We start from the raw sequence: 14,281 nt of genomic DNA, 5'->3' as shown, positions 1-14,281 counted from the left end.
TAAAAGGGTTCGGCTGCTGCCTAGCAAACAGTGGCACATCATGTTCAATTATATTTTTACAAAAAACAGTTTATTATTCAGTGTTGTTTATTTGTATTACAGTAGTACCCAGATGCCCCAACTCAGATCACAGCCCCATTGCACAAAAAGATCAGGAAGGCGGCAACATGCTCCATGTATATTCCGAGCTGCAAACTGAACTGATAGAGCGTTATTTGAGAAATGGTATGTGACATCATAATACTGAATTATAATATATATGCCAAACAGGATGGAGTTAAAGTTATACATCCACCCTTAATTTTGTAATTTCCTGATTTAAGTGGTTTGCATGACATCTATTATCCAGCTATTGTTAGGGAAAATATGTATCCAAGGAAAAGTATTGCTATCGAAGTCTTAAACTATGTGAAGATCCATTTCTTATTCCAAAAAGTGGAAAAAACAGAAAAGGGGTGATGTAGATTTTCTCTGAACATCCCTGAAAAATAGAATAAAAAATGTGGCGTTAGGGAGAAAACTGAGGTAGTTACTGCAGTGTGGAGGGAGTGGATACCATAGCAAGACATGGCTACTTTTTAAAAGTAAACATCAGGAGGGAGTTCTTCTCCAAGGTTAAAAATATAATTTTATTTACAGACAGTAGCCTCAGCAAACACACAGGAAGCGAGTCAGTGCAGCTTGCAGAGCTACACACATAAGGAACAGACAAGAGAAGACTTATTCAAGGCTGACAAGCTTGTAAACCAGGAGGTAATGAATTTACAAAAGCGGTAATTTTGACAATGGAGCAGTCAGCCAAGCGTGGGTCACTTGGCCCCATCACTGAAAACAGAGATTAGATATGAAGAGAATAATCCAAGCTAGGAGAAGGGGATTGAATTTGCTGAGGGCACTTCAGCTGTAGATTCCTTTTAGCAAGTTTGACTGTTTAAGTAGAATAGTTTCAGATTTTCCCCGGAGATGGAAAATGGCAGCCGTTGAGCACTCGAACAAAAAGTCAAAAGGGTAAAGTTTTGTTTTAATAGATTAGCATGGATGAACTCCACTATTTTTCATCACACAGATGGTCTAGAAAAATATTGAGAAAACCAGTCTAAATGCTGTTCTCATCACTTTCTAGATCAAGCCAGTTTCCAACCGAGAGTTACGTAGCATATTAGTCCGTCCACAAGGTGGGTGCCCTCAGCCAGCCTGAAATTTAGATTTTAATTTTGTAAGTATGTACACAATCATAAAAGTGTGATCAAGACAGCCCATTTAGTAAATGAACAATGTATGTTAGAGATTAACCCAAAGAATGAAGTTCAGATGCAAACTTCACTACATTTCAGGGGGTTTAAAGCCCTGGCTTTTGATTTGGGGCATACTCTAGCTGATACAGCTTCCTCTCACATGGGTGCAATTTAGCATTATACTGTGACCAATTATGATGTCATCATAAAGCATTTGTGTTTCTGCCCTCATCCTCCTATCAGAGTTAGCATGAGTACATCTAGACTGGAGCTGGATGGTACAATTTCCAGCTCCAGTAGATGTACACATGCTACGAACAGCAGCTGGCATGAGCAGCAGTAGGGGTTATCCACCCAAGTACATATCTAGGGTTTCTGACAGGATCATACAGAGGGCAGCTATCTGTCATGCCCTGGATATGTCTAGTGCACTAGCTTGATCAGAACTACTTGAGCTGGAAATTAAGCCTCTAGCTCAAGGGTAGATGTTCACTCTTAGGCAGTGGTAGCTTAATTTCATGTGTTACCAACAGTGGTTTAAGCATCATTTTACCCTGGTGCAGCCAAACTACATTAGGGGTTTGCATCAGTATAACTAAAATCAGTTACGTGAGTGCAAGTTTTCTCCATACGGAAACTGCCTTTCATCCCTCACCAGCCAAACCATGGTTGTCCTGCTGTTCAGTACTATAATCCCTGAAAATGTACTTCAGCAGGGCTAGTCCTGTGAACGCAAATGCATGTTTGCAGGATGGGGTCCTTCCATCCAATTTTATCCTTTCTTTTTTTATCATAATGAAGGATACTGGAAAATAAGGCAAAAGCTGTCACCTGACAGGCGAACTAACTTTAATCCTGGCAGCAAGAATTAAAGTAGCAGGACTTTAACAAGGGGGGGTTCTTCATTGTCTAAGGATAAAAAAAAATTCCTAGTGTCTTCAAAAGCTAACTTTTCTGATGTATTGCAATTTACCTAGAAGTTTAAAAAAAAAAAAAAAAGCTGAAGATCTAGAGAAATAAATATAGATGCAAAATCAAGTATCCCCACTTTTAACATAATTAAAAAATTCAATTTACCTATGCAAGATACAAAGAATTCTTCATAGAACTCCAATTATTGCTTTATTGCTTTTCTGCAGTTTCCAAAATTGGCATTTTTTCTGTAATAATACATTTCTGCCAAACAGACCATGTTTTCCAAATAATATTTTAGAAGATCCTCCAAATATTATTAAAGGATATCAAAATGTGCGTATAGACCTTAAATAGTCAAAGTACTTAAGGTGAATTTAACAGGAGAAAGTTTAGAAATTGAAGCTTTGATCCAGCCAAATGGCCTTAAACCCCTATAGACAAAGTTGTTTTTTTACTTATAGCTCTTTAGTTATGGAAATACTTATCTTTATCATTAAACTCTGATGTGGGTTCCACTTGAAGTCTTTATCATTAGCTATATTACCTAATGAAACTTCACCTTTTGTTTTAAAAAATTCCTATTCAGGAGATATGAGTAGGGTGTTTCCTTGGATAAATATAGCTCCCAGGCGAGGCTACTTCAATGCTATATCTGTTTGTAACACAAAGAACAGGTTTTGCTTAGGTAATTATACAGCACCCAACACTTTTGTTGTCACTCACAGTGAGGAGATGGGCAATGATCCATGTTGGCAACCGCTCCCCTTGCAGCATCTACCACTATACCAGAGCTGAAATCTGTAGCGTGGATAGAATCTAATTGTAGCCCTAAACCACAGAAGGCTCCAGCAGCAGTAAGCTGTGTTATACCATAGCCATGTTTAAACACTTATTTTTGTTGTGTACATGAGACTTTGGAGACTCGTTGTTTAATGTGCTTACTGAATCAGAAAAATCTCAGGTTTTTGGTAAGTTATACAGACAGGTCATGTATGCACTGTAAAATTTAACAGGCATGTCCCCTGCAGTAAAAGACACAGATGAGCCCAAGAACAGTTATTACCAACAAAACCCCCATACAAAATAAGGATAATAGGACAAGTGCTGAAAAATTTGGAAAACAGGCAAACAAATTAACTAGCTTGCTGTGACAAACAGTACCATAGTTATTTTGTTTTAACAATTTCTATTACAAGCTCATTAAAACAACCAACATCCTTCACTATGCTGTACTCAAATAAGAGTTTTAGACGTGTACATTTTTCTTTTCGAATATAATCTGTAGTACTCCCAGAAACTAGCTTTGTTCCTCATGTGTATTATCTTTGCTTGAGTCTAGTACTATATGCAAGTATGCTGCAGTAATAAAAATGTGAAGCCATGCTTAGGAAAATTTTATTTAATGTTTAAATAATTTGTGCAAATTGATCAATGACACAGTAGAACATGGTATCTTAAGGTCTGTCTTTGAATGCTTTCAGCAATAGGTCTGCTGCCAGCCCTGGAGCTAAGACACCACTGAGAACCTTTTCTTCTAAAAGTGGAATTTTATCCCTCACTGCTAAATGACTCCGAAAATGGTCCAGCATATTTTCTTGGATTAGATTCCACATCCACACTTTCTGCTGTTTCTGTCGTTTCGTGGTCAACTCACCACTTGTAAGCATGAGATCATGAAATTCTGTCATCTTATCCCACATATCTGAAATGCCTTCTCCAGTTTTAGCAGAGATGCGCATTACCTGTTGGATTAAGGACGACATCTTAAAAGAAATTAAGTAATCATTGGGTTGGGGAGGGTGTTTACACCTGAGTTCTGCATCAGCTAGATTCTACTACAATCACAAGTTCCAATCCTAGTAAGGCAAACTCATCCTTCAGTGCTACTGTAGACCTTTTTCTCCCCCCCCCGCTCCCCCCATGCAGCTTATGTTGTGTGTCCTCCTGATGAGACTTGAAAACCAAGTTTCTGCCACCTCCAAAATGTTACTCACATCCTATAGTACTTGTGACAAAGAGGGTTTGCCTAAGTATTCTTGAACAAAGTTGCCCCTGTACTGTCTGATGGCTTACACCCAAGCAGTTGCTGCAGTTCAGTAATATAATTTGTAGAAGGTTTTAGGATCCTATCAAATTAAAGGTAAAGTATACAATATTACTTCTTAAATGGGAAGTCAGTTAGGTCTTTGCATAACCACATTAATATGAAACCCTGGATAGTTTCAATACTATAACAACAGTATTAACTTCTCATTGTACATTGGAAGAGTGATTGTAGGCTAGAAAGCAAACATCCAAGCCATTTGAAACAAGTTCTAAAAACACCCTAGTTAGAGAAGTGTTTTTAGTCAGCCAAAAAAACCCACACGGGTCCTTTTTTTTTTTTTTTTTTTACTATTAACACTTCACGGAGATGCCTGGTCTGTTAAATGTGTAGAGAGAGAGCTTTCACACAATGTAATAAAATCTCTAGAAATTACATATTATAGGTGTTGTAATGATGCTCACTCTATAATATGGTAACACTCTAAAAAGAAAGATCTGATGACTCTATTCCTGTGTAATTTGAAACTTAAGCTTACTGTTGTAAGGATTGTTTTCTTGCTGATATTTACAGGGCAAGGATTTGTAAACTTCTTAAAATTTCCTCTTAAAATAAAAAAAGCATGTTTCTCAAAAGCTTCCATATCTAAACTTCTGCTCAGCAGTGCTGAGGAGGGGAGTGTGTGGCTTCTGCCAGTTGATATAAATCTCAAGTCACCTGTCAGCCCTCCTGGTTCATGTTTATATGGAGCAGAACTGAACCAGACAGGGAAAGACTACATTCCCTATTAAACTTTATTGGGTAAAGGTTTCAGCTCTGTGTAAATTGCTCTGCCGCTTGAACAAATTAATCACTAGACACTGCAAAGCACAAATGTATGTGCCACCTATGTAAGTATGTTAAAAGCTGAACACATTTGCATCAATAACACTGTTTCAAAGGGCACATTCAGGTCAGTTTGCATAACTTCCTGGGTTTTGTTTCAAAGGGATAAGCCAAAGGACTAAAAATCTGATCAGGAAGCAAAGTAATAGTTGTTCTACAGTGATGTCCAATCACTAATTGGGTTTCAAATGACTGGGAGTTGAAGCACTCTAAGTGTAGGGGGTAGAATGGGAACAGAAAACCATGACCAAGGAAGCCTCATTTATATATAAAAGCATTTTATGACTGACTCTTTGTCACAATTATGAATTCTAATTATTTGTATTGCGGTAGTACCTGAAGGCCCACAGAATCAAGGACCCATTGTCCTAGGTGCTGTACACACAGAGGAAGACAAGGTCATTGCACTAAAATCACATGACACACATCACAAGTGGGTATAACAAGGAGGAGAAAATAAAACATGGATAATAGTAGTTACATAGGTTAGTATGGTTTACAACAAGATGGTTCCCAAACTTCTTAAAAATGTATAGAAATGATTAAAACTCAGCAAGCCCCCCTGACCCTAGGTCTAGCCATTATCACTTTGCTGTAGGCAACGTGGTAGATGTGAGTTTTGAGGAAGGATCTGGAGGCGAGAGAGAGCGAGCGAGTAATGGCTTTCTAAACTAGTTCAGGGAGGGTACCCAATAAATAAGGGATTGCATGAAAGAAGTAGCAAAGATGTTTCAGCCGCTGGTGCACAAGTGGTGCAGGAGAGACTTTTACATAAATGTCCAGGTGGTTAATATGTAGTTAGGATTAAGTTAAGTCCCGTAACCTACACACCACCTCTTCGGAAATAAAAAGAAGAAAATTGTGAAAACATACAAACCTTTGGTCTCCAAACCTTAGAGCGCTTGCGAAGCAGTTTCATAGCACTAACATATTCTGCTTGTATCCGCCGTGCAGGCACAACTAAATCCCCATCAGCTTTAGTTATAGCAACTAGATCTGCCATCTCAATTATACCCCGTTTAATACCCTGAATGGAAAAAGAAAAAGGAGAAAAAAATGAATATGTTAATGCTCAGTCATAAAACTTTGATAAACTAATGGGGCTTGTTTGTTGTATTATCTTACCCCCTGACTTTCTTCTTAGAGTCACAGACTTTAAGGTCAGAAGGGACCATCATGATCATCTAGTCTGACCTGCACAATGCAGGCCACAGAATCCCACCCACTCTTGTAATAAACCCCTAACCTATGACTGAGCTACTGAAGTCCTCAAATCATGGTTTAAAGACTTCAAGGTACAGAGAATCCTCCAGCAAGTGACCCAAGCCCCACTCTGCAGAGGATGGCGAAAAAACCCCAGGACCTCTTCCAATCTGCCCTGGAGGAAAATTCCTTCCCGACCCCAAATATGGGGATCAGCTAAACCCTGAGCATGTGGGCCAGACACCCAGAATTCTCTGTAGTAACTCAGATCCCATCCCATCACAGGCCATGGGGCACATTTACCGCTAATAATCAAAGATCAATTAATTGCCAAAATTAGGCTATCCCATCATACCATCTCCTCCATATACTTATCAAGCTTAGTCTTGAAGCCAGATGTGTCTTTTGCCCCCACTGCTCCCCTAGGAAGGCTGAATCTTAATCATTAGGCACCAGGAATTTCCTAATATTAGGACTGTCTGAGGTTTCATTAGTAGTTAGGCAGTTGTTATGACTCTGAACCATTAAATTCACATATTTATTCCTCTACCATGAGAAACTAACACCCTTCATGTATGTATAGCATGGGTTGGCATATATTACCTGAAAGGAGCATAACTGAATTTGCTAAACCAGTGGCTCTCAAACTTTTTTTACTGGTGACCCCTTTCACACAGCAAGCCTCTGAGTGCGAATATATACACTTTCTAATATATTTAAACACCATTATAAATGCTGGAGGCAGAGCCAGGTTTGGGGTGGAGGTTGACGGCTCGCAACCTCCTGAGGGGTCCTGACCCCCCAGTCTGAGGACCCCTCTGCTAAACTAATCAGTTGTTACACAATTGATTGTTGTTGTCATCGTCATGTACATATATGAGCATTCAAAAGTGAGAAGTTAATCATATCTAATGAGTAATGTGGATCATAAGAGACTGGCCAGAACCAAAACTTCAAATCCTAACACCTGTAACATTTGGGAAAATTCAGATCCAAATTTTGTGGGTCAAGTTGGTAAGATTCTGACTTCAGTGGGAGAAGAGTGAGGACACCACCAAGCACTTCGGAAAATACTACTAATACTTGCTTACTCAGACTTAATGCACACACACATTCCAAATTCAGACTTATGTTTTAGGTCATAATTAGCATTTGAGAAAGATAAATACCTGTAACTCATCTCCTCCTGCTGGTGGTAGCAGCAAAACAAACATATCAACCATGTCAGCAACTGCAAATTCAGATTGCCCCACACCTGAAAAATTGAAACCAGAATTGAACTTTCACAGCCATTCTAATGACAGTACTAAGGAGAAGTCCCACTATGGCTCCCTCTCTTTCTGAGCTCAACAAAGTTGGATACAATGAAGGTCAGTATGAAATCTAGTTTTAATAAAATTCTCTCTCAGAATTGACAAGGCTTAAAGACATAACAGAAAGGCCCCATTGGGTGAAGTCAACACACATTTATGAAAGGAATGGACCAAAATGGAACAGAAAAGATGAAGTACCAGAAATAGACAAGGCAGAAGAAAAGCTGTAAGAGGAAATATGCATCATTAGTGCCATAAGTTGGCCTGGACAGTACAGTGCGGTTGCAAGCGCTAAATTTTTAATTTTTACTTTTAAATCACATACCTACTGTTTCCACAAGAATGATGTCATAGCCTCCTCCCTCACATAGCAGAATAGCTTCATTTGTGGTCCTAGTCACACCTCCTAACGTTCCCCTGGTTGGAGATGGCCTGATGTAAGCATTCATGTCCCTTGACAACTCAGTCATCCGTGTTTTATCACCCAAGAGCGAGCCTTAAACATTTAACATTAACAATTTCAAAAAGGGCAAGTAGTCCGTTAATTTTCAATAGTCAATAACATAGGTGGGCAGGTAAGTGTCTCTGCTGTGGAATCAAATGAGAATTTCCCAGCGTTGTGTGCTAGCAAGCTTCTGTGTGGCTCTTTTGGCTTGCAAGATGTGAGAATATCACAAAAGTGTAACGGCAAGTTAATGCAACCCACTGTCCCTAAACTCAGAGGGCTCCCTCTATGCCAGCACAGACTCTGCAAGTCCTGAACCCCTTTATGTGATCTGAGCACAGCTGGGTCAGCAAACTCTTACCTATCTGTTATCCCTCCCACTCCATAGGAAACTGCCCAAAGACAAGCAGTGTCCTCCCAAGACGAAACTCTCCTATAGTCAATTTTTTATTTGAATTTAATGAAAATTTACTAGTATGACAAGTGTTGCTAAAGTTTAAAAGGAGACAGACCCTCTCAGTCCTCCTTTGTTCCTTATCCTGACCCTTTCTCTGGTGACCTATAAGTCTTGTCTCCACTACACATTCAAGGCATATTCCGTCTAGCCACAACTAATCGCACAGTCGTTATTCATAGTTAACCTGTAACATCTCCCAGTAGTAGAATTATAACAAGTTTCAAGAGACAGATATACAGAAAATGATAACGTATTAGTCAGATACAGCCATCTATGACAAAAGGATTAAAATCTCAGTTTCTACTGGTTAGGTCCCAGATAAGTTTTCTAAATCAAGCTTAGTCAGCATTGCACCAGAGGATTTAAATTTTGGGAGGGGCAGGGTTTGCAGACGAAAGCAACATGGGTTTGGAGAGCCTGTTGCTGAAGAGCAGGTAGCCCACAAAAGTTAGTCAAGTTCAGCGGCACTGCAACATCACCATGACTTACTACACAGAAGAGTCAATCTTGGCACCAAGATAGTCCCACAGAAGTTAAACAATTTGTTCCCATTCAAGGATGATAGTGTATTTTTCCAAGATCCAAGGCAAAGCAGGAATATATATATTGGTGGGGAGAGGGGGAGGTTGAGTTGCAAGTGTATTCTGATGGCCTCTAAATGAAGAGATTATTTGGCATCACTTCCAGTCTACATCGCAAAGTTTTAACAATAACAGTACTGATCACAGAAAAGGAAGTTTTCCCTTTCCCCATACAATACCAGGAGAGAGAGGCTGTACAAGGCCACCAGAAGACAGCACAAGTTTGGGGACCTCACAAAACTGGGACTATGATGCCTAATTCCACAGCACACAAAAATGACTAAAAAGCAATATATAGTTCATTAATGTAACTTTATAGGATAAATTTTCAACCACACACACCAGAAGCACCAGATATTGTCAAGATTAAATGCAGGAGAGCCGACAAAAAGCTTTAAGACACACTCACCACCACTTGTGCTAGAGGAAGGGTCCACAGCCAGCACAGACACTTTGTGACCCCTGTCTGTAAGCATTTTCCCAAAGCATTCTATAAATGTTGATTTCCCAGCACCAGGGGGACCAGACAATCCTAAGTAGTAGGGGGACAAAAAACTCTAGTTTAATGAAATAGGCAACAGCCTCTACTGATCTTTCCTTCTCAATGCTCTTCAATGTTATGAACTAATCCCCAACACATTCCTTTGACAATAATGTGAAAGAAATAATTTGTCTTAAAAATATAATTCAGAAAAATAGTATGAGACCCTATTCCAGTTATTTACTACAAATAATCTGAGGCCTGTCACTTCTAGTAAACGACCCCTCCTCTTTTGTACACACTCTCACCTCCACACAAAACCCTCTACTAATAGAGGGGTGTAGGTTTTTTTAATTTAGATTTGACTGAAAAAGTAACTTCCCCCTTTCCCTCCTCCAGATATATCACAAAATGCAACCAACTGCTACAATTAATCACCTTCATAAACCACATACTGGTAGATTTCATCTTCCCGTTAAGGCACCTAGAGTTACATGTTAATATTGAATTTTCTAATGAAGAAATCCAAACTTTCTCATTTTGGATTTGCAGTGTATTACATCAGTCTGCTCTGGAGGGGATCATTCACTTCTCTAACGCTTATTCATTCTGCCCATAGCAACATAAGATTGATTTCTTTAACCTCTTCTCCTCTTCCCAAACAGAGGTTTCTCAATATTGGTTTGCACTGCAGAACTTTAAAAATGCAACATGTCAAATCTACAATTTTCAGAAATCATTTAGTATTTAAAGCTGCTGTTTCAGATAAGAAGGTGGATGACTTGCATTCTAATTTAAGACAACTTAACTAGGACTGGCCTGTTCCTTTGCGCTTTGTGCTCTTCACTAACATTTAAGATGCCATGCTCCAGTTCTTGCTTCCTTTGGGCATACAAATGCATAAGGCAATTGTGCACTACACCACTCTACAGTGATCCTTCCAACTGATATTGAAGCATTTGATGGGCTGTAAAGGGAATCTCAACCACCTCTCCTCAGCTAAAAGGTAGGTTGCTTTAAGGTGGGGCCTTTACTAATGATAAAACAACTGAAAATTTTTCCTCTTCCTTTTTTTGGGGAAAACACATGCACCTCAAGAAAAAAAGATACAGCCATTTGGTAATGCTCATCTAAACTCATCTGAACAGCTGGTGCAGCTATGCCTTCTAGCCCCCCACATTCTTCAGCTCAGCAAAACTAATCCTATCATCCATGAGAAATTCCCCTATATCCTCTCCAGAAATTGAGGGGCCATTTTTAAAGCCTCCCTAAGAGTATTTTCCAGCATTGTGGAGAAGCTATTCTTATGAACAATACAAGTGACTTAAAGATGGTTACAAACTATTAATAATCCAATGATTTCAGACTCTACTCCATATTTGCTTAAAAATTATAAATATCGGAAACAAGAGATGATATCATCATAAGATCACAACAGTTACTGGACAGACAAAAGAGGACTGACCCACTCTAAAGGCTAGTGGTTTTCCTTTATTTAACTTTTCTTGTTCTCTGTGGTAGGATAATACCTTCTGAATGAGCACCTGGGCTATCTCCTTTTTCCTGCTCTGAGTTGATTCTACGAGGGTAATGGCCTCTGCCAAGCAGGCTCTGTGCCCTTGGATTAATCCACTGTAAAGTTTGTCTACAAGTCTCTGTTCCTTGTCACAAAGTCCCTGTGTTTGTTGGTCTACGGTTGCTTGATAACACATCCCTCTTTTCAAATCACTTGCTGGCAACATCCACTTTGTACAATACAAGCATACTGAATTAAAAGATTGGGTATATGGAAATAATGATCTAGGAGTGAAATTTGAGTGGAAGCTTTTGGAAGAAATCTTTCTCAGAAAACGGTAGTGAGGGAATCTTAGCAGCAATGACAACGTGTTCATCTTGTTTGGAATCAGAGAGTATCAGTGGTATCTGTTCAACTGTGTTTGCAGCCAGCCTAAAAGGAGAGAAAAAACACTTTAGTTTCTTAAAAATACCTCTAAACATTGAAATTAACAGATGTAGATGATCAATCTTTTCAGTCAAATCATTAGATTTTACTTTATCCACACCTGTGTCCATAACATGTACAAAGGAGATTTGCACACAAAACAGTTGTGTTAACTACTCTCTCTAAAAGATGACATTTTATTCTTGTTGGAAAAATATCACCATGGGAAACCACCCATTAGGTGGATTTAGGAAGACACATAATTGTTAATTTTTAAAGCTGAAGTTAATAAACTAAACCATTTGTTTAAAAAGTTTGTACTCTAGTTATAGGGAGAAAAAAAAATCATCTATCCTCTTGATCATCAGAAAGCTGTTTTAACAAAAAACCAAAAACCAAAAAAATTCACCTCAACAGGTAAGAAAATTCTCATACACATCCCCCCTTCTGTGCTCTTGACACAACAAACCTTATATGTTTATCCAATAGTTTCCTCAGGTCTGTTCTGCTCTGAAGCCCATAATAAAATCAAATAAAACAACCCTCTGGAGTTTACCTTTTGTACCTTTTCTCCAGAAGTAGATGTAGTTAGGTGCACTAAATAAGTGTGGGGAACTTGGAAATAATTTGTTAACTCTGAAGATTTAAGATGGAGCCTATTAGGTCTCATCTACATGGAGGTTATTTTCTGGAAAGAAAAAAAAAGACCCATAATTGCACCCTCATAGACAAGTTGCCAGAAGCACTACAACACCTACTCTGAACAGGTTTAGACACAGGTTAAAATGTTGGCAACTACCTGAAGCTGCATCTATATTACTGCTCTGCTCAGTGGAGCTATGCCAAAATTAGCAATGATGGGAACTTTCTCAGAAAGAAGTCTAATGTAGAAGCAGCCTCACAATGCAAGAGACATTCTATTCTACAATCCTATTTTCACTTCCTTGTAAATTTCACAATTTACAAAAAAGTCCATGTTTCCGGATTGCAGATCAGATACAGGTACAAATTTTCTATCTGCACAGGGCTCTACGCACACCTACAGTTAGTGAGCTTCAGCGAAGATGCTCCCCCTGCATAGAACTGTATTAACTTTAAACTACCTATATGCCTTTTCCAAGGCACCCGGTTTGTCTTTTAACTGGGCTACTGTAACTCTAGTAGCTTCAGACAAAATAAGATGCATTAGCAATAGGACAAGATTTGACTACACTCCATAGCATGTGCACTCACTTTATACAGTGTATTATGTATTCTGCTTATTTTTACTGCAGCAAATCTTCAGAAAAAAAGCACAGACAAAACTGTACAACTAGTTCACTGTGATTGGGAAACACATTGACCAAAATTTTAAAATCTATGGGACTAAAGTTAGACTCCTAAATCAATATTTAGGCATCTAAGCAAAGTAGCCCTTATTCTGAGGGACTGAGCATCTCACATTCTCATTGACTTAAATGGAAGCTGGTATGCTTCTGAAAAATCAGGCCACTTCTATTTAGATGCCTACAGCCCAGGTCTTGCAATGACATCTATGCAGGTGAATCTCTACACACACACACACACACACAGATGTCATTGCAGAAGTGGGGCCTTGACATGGATTTAGGAACCTAACTTTTGGGCAGACAAATTCAAAAAGGGTGGCCACTCTGAATCACTGGATTCTGCAAAACATCAAGTTTGTTAACAGAGGACATAAGGAAACTGAACCACCAAGTGACGATTGTTCACTTATTTTGACAATGAAAATTTAGAAAATAAGAACATGGGAATGACCCCCCAGACGTGAGGCAATGGCGGGCGCACCCCAGCCCCACACCCCCCCGTTCAGAGATCTGTGCTCTCTCCGCGCTCACACGGCCAGGACACGGGCTGTAAAAGTATCATCGGGTTATCTGGACAACCACAGCGCCCAGGAGCCCGCCGCACTCGCGCCGCGCCGCGCCACGCAGCAAGGGCGGCGGGTCTACGCGGGGCTGCTCGTGTGAACGCGCATAACCCACGACGCCCCTCCCCCGCCGCCCCAGACACACAATCCCAATACGCCACTCGACACAGGCCCCCGGCGCGGCCCCCCCGCATCACCCACGGACCCCCCAAGGCCCAGCCCTACCCGCCTAGCAGCAGGTTCCGGCTCCGGCGGCTTCCCCGCGGCCTCCCCGCGCGACCGAGCGGGACATCCGGGGCAAAGGGCGCGGTCGGCGGGGGGGGGCGCGTGTGAGCTCCAGGCATGCGCAATGCGCATTAGAGAGCACAGCGCCTGCACTTTCCTAGAGCTCGTGTGTACAAAGACTAGAACAATCCCCCCCAGAGAGACCCCTTCCCCCGTGTCCCCCAACACCCCCAGCCACCTCCGTACACATCCCTCTCCCAACAGACCCCCCAACACCCGCAGCCACCGCTCTAGGGGTCATCCCTGCACCCCAACCCCCACACACACCCTGAACCCCTGGCCCCACCACAGAGCTCGCACCCCCTCCTGACCCCCAACCTGCAGCTCCCTCCCACACGCCAAATCCCTCGCCCCACCCCCCAGCCTGGAGCCAAGCCCCTCAGCCCCACCCTTGAGCCATCACCCCCTCCCACACCCCAAGTCCCTGCCTGGAGCCCCCTCCTTTCTGGCCCCACCCCACTTAGAGCCCTCCCCCAGCCCAGTGAAAGTGAGTGAGAATGGGGGCGAGCAAGCCAGAGAGGGAAGGGGAATGTTAATGAGCGGGGGCGGGGCTAGGGTGTTTGGTTTTGTGCAATTAGAAAGTTGGCAACCCTACCCTGTACAC

The 14,281-nt window shown here is 40.9% G+C and overlaps 1 protein-coding gene across 4 annotated transcripts; it reads right to left on the bottom strand.

Moving 5' to 3' along the window:
* Positions 1-48: 48 nt before the first annotated feature.
* MMAA (metabolism of cobalamin associated A) lies at positions 49-13,721 on the bottom strand. Of its 4 annotated transcripts, none has more exons than XM_073341283.1 (10): positions 13,618-13,721; positions 12,058-12,189; positions 11,025-11,507; positions 9,488-9,610; positions 7,921-8,091; positions 7,452-7,537; positions 5,957-6,106; positions 5,416-5,454; positions 3,805-3,892; positions 49-481 (listed from the first exon to the last, which is right to left on the bottom strand). In XM_073341283.1, the coding sequence occupies exons 3-10, from the start codon at positions 11,449-11,451 to the stop codon at positions 405-407; spliced, it is 1,161 nt and encodes a 386-aa protein (XP_073197384.1). In that variant the 5' UTR covers positions 11,452-11,507; positions 12,058-12,189; positions 13,618-13,721; the 3' UTR covers positions 49-404. The 4 variants fall into 4 exon arrangements, with proteins under 4 accessions (XP_073197384.1, XP_073197385.1, XP_073197382.1 ...); XM_073341284.1 differs by lacking the exon at positions 49-481 and adding an exon at positions 488-2,802; XM_073341281.1 differs by lacking the exon at positions 49-481 and having other exon boundaries at positions 3,429-3,892.
* Between the last annotated feature and the right edge of the window lie 560 nt (positions 13,722-14,281).

This window comes from Lepidochelys kempii, chromosome 4 (genome assembly GCF_965140265.1).
Source record: "Lepidochelys kempii isolate rLepKem1 chromosome 4, rLepKem1.hap2, whole genome shotgun sequence".
NCBI lineage: Eukaryota > Metazoa > Chordata > Testudines > Cheloniidae > Lepidochelys > Lepidochelys kempii.
Note: the sequence above shows the minus strand (reverse complement) of the source record. Positions and strands in the feature narration are given on the sequence as shown.

What these genes read in the sequence shown, in the direction of transcription:
- MMAA (XM_073341281.1), bottom strand. Translation starts at nt 11,451, where the DNA reads ATGAACACGTTGTCATTGCTGCTAAGATTCCCTCACTACCGTTTTCTG. An exon ending in CATTCTTGTGGAAACAGTAG is followed by an intron (nt 7,538 to 7,920) that starts GTATGTGATTTA and finishes TCAATTTTTCAG; the next exon opens with GTGTGGGGCAATCTGAATTT. An exon ending in TTGATTCTGTGGGCCTTCAG is followed by an intron (nt 3,893 to 5,415) that starts GTACTACCGCAA and finishes TTAATCCAACAG; the next exon opens with GTAATGCGCATCTCTGCTAA.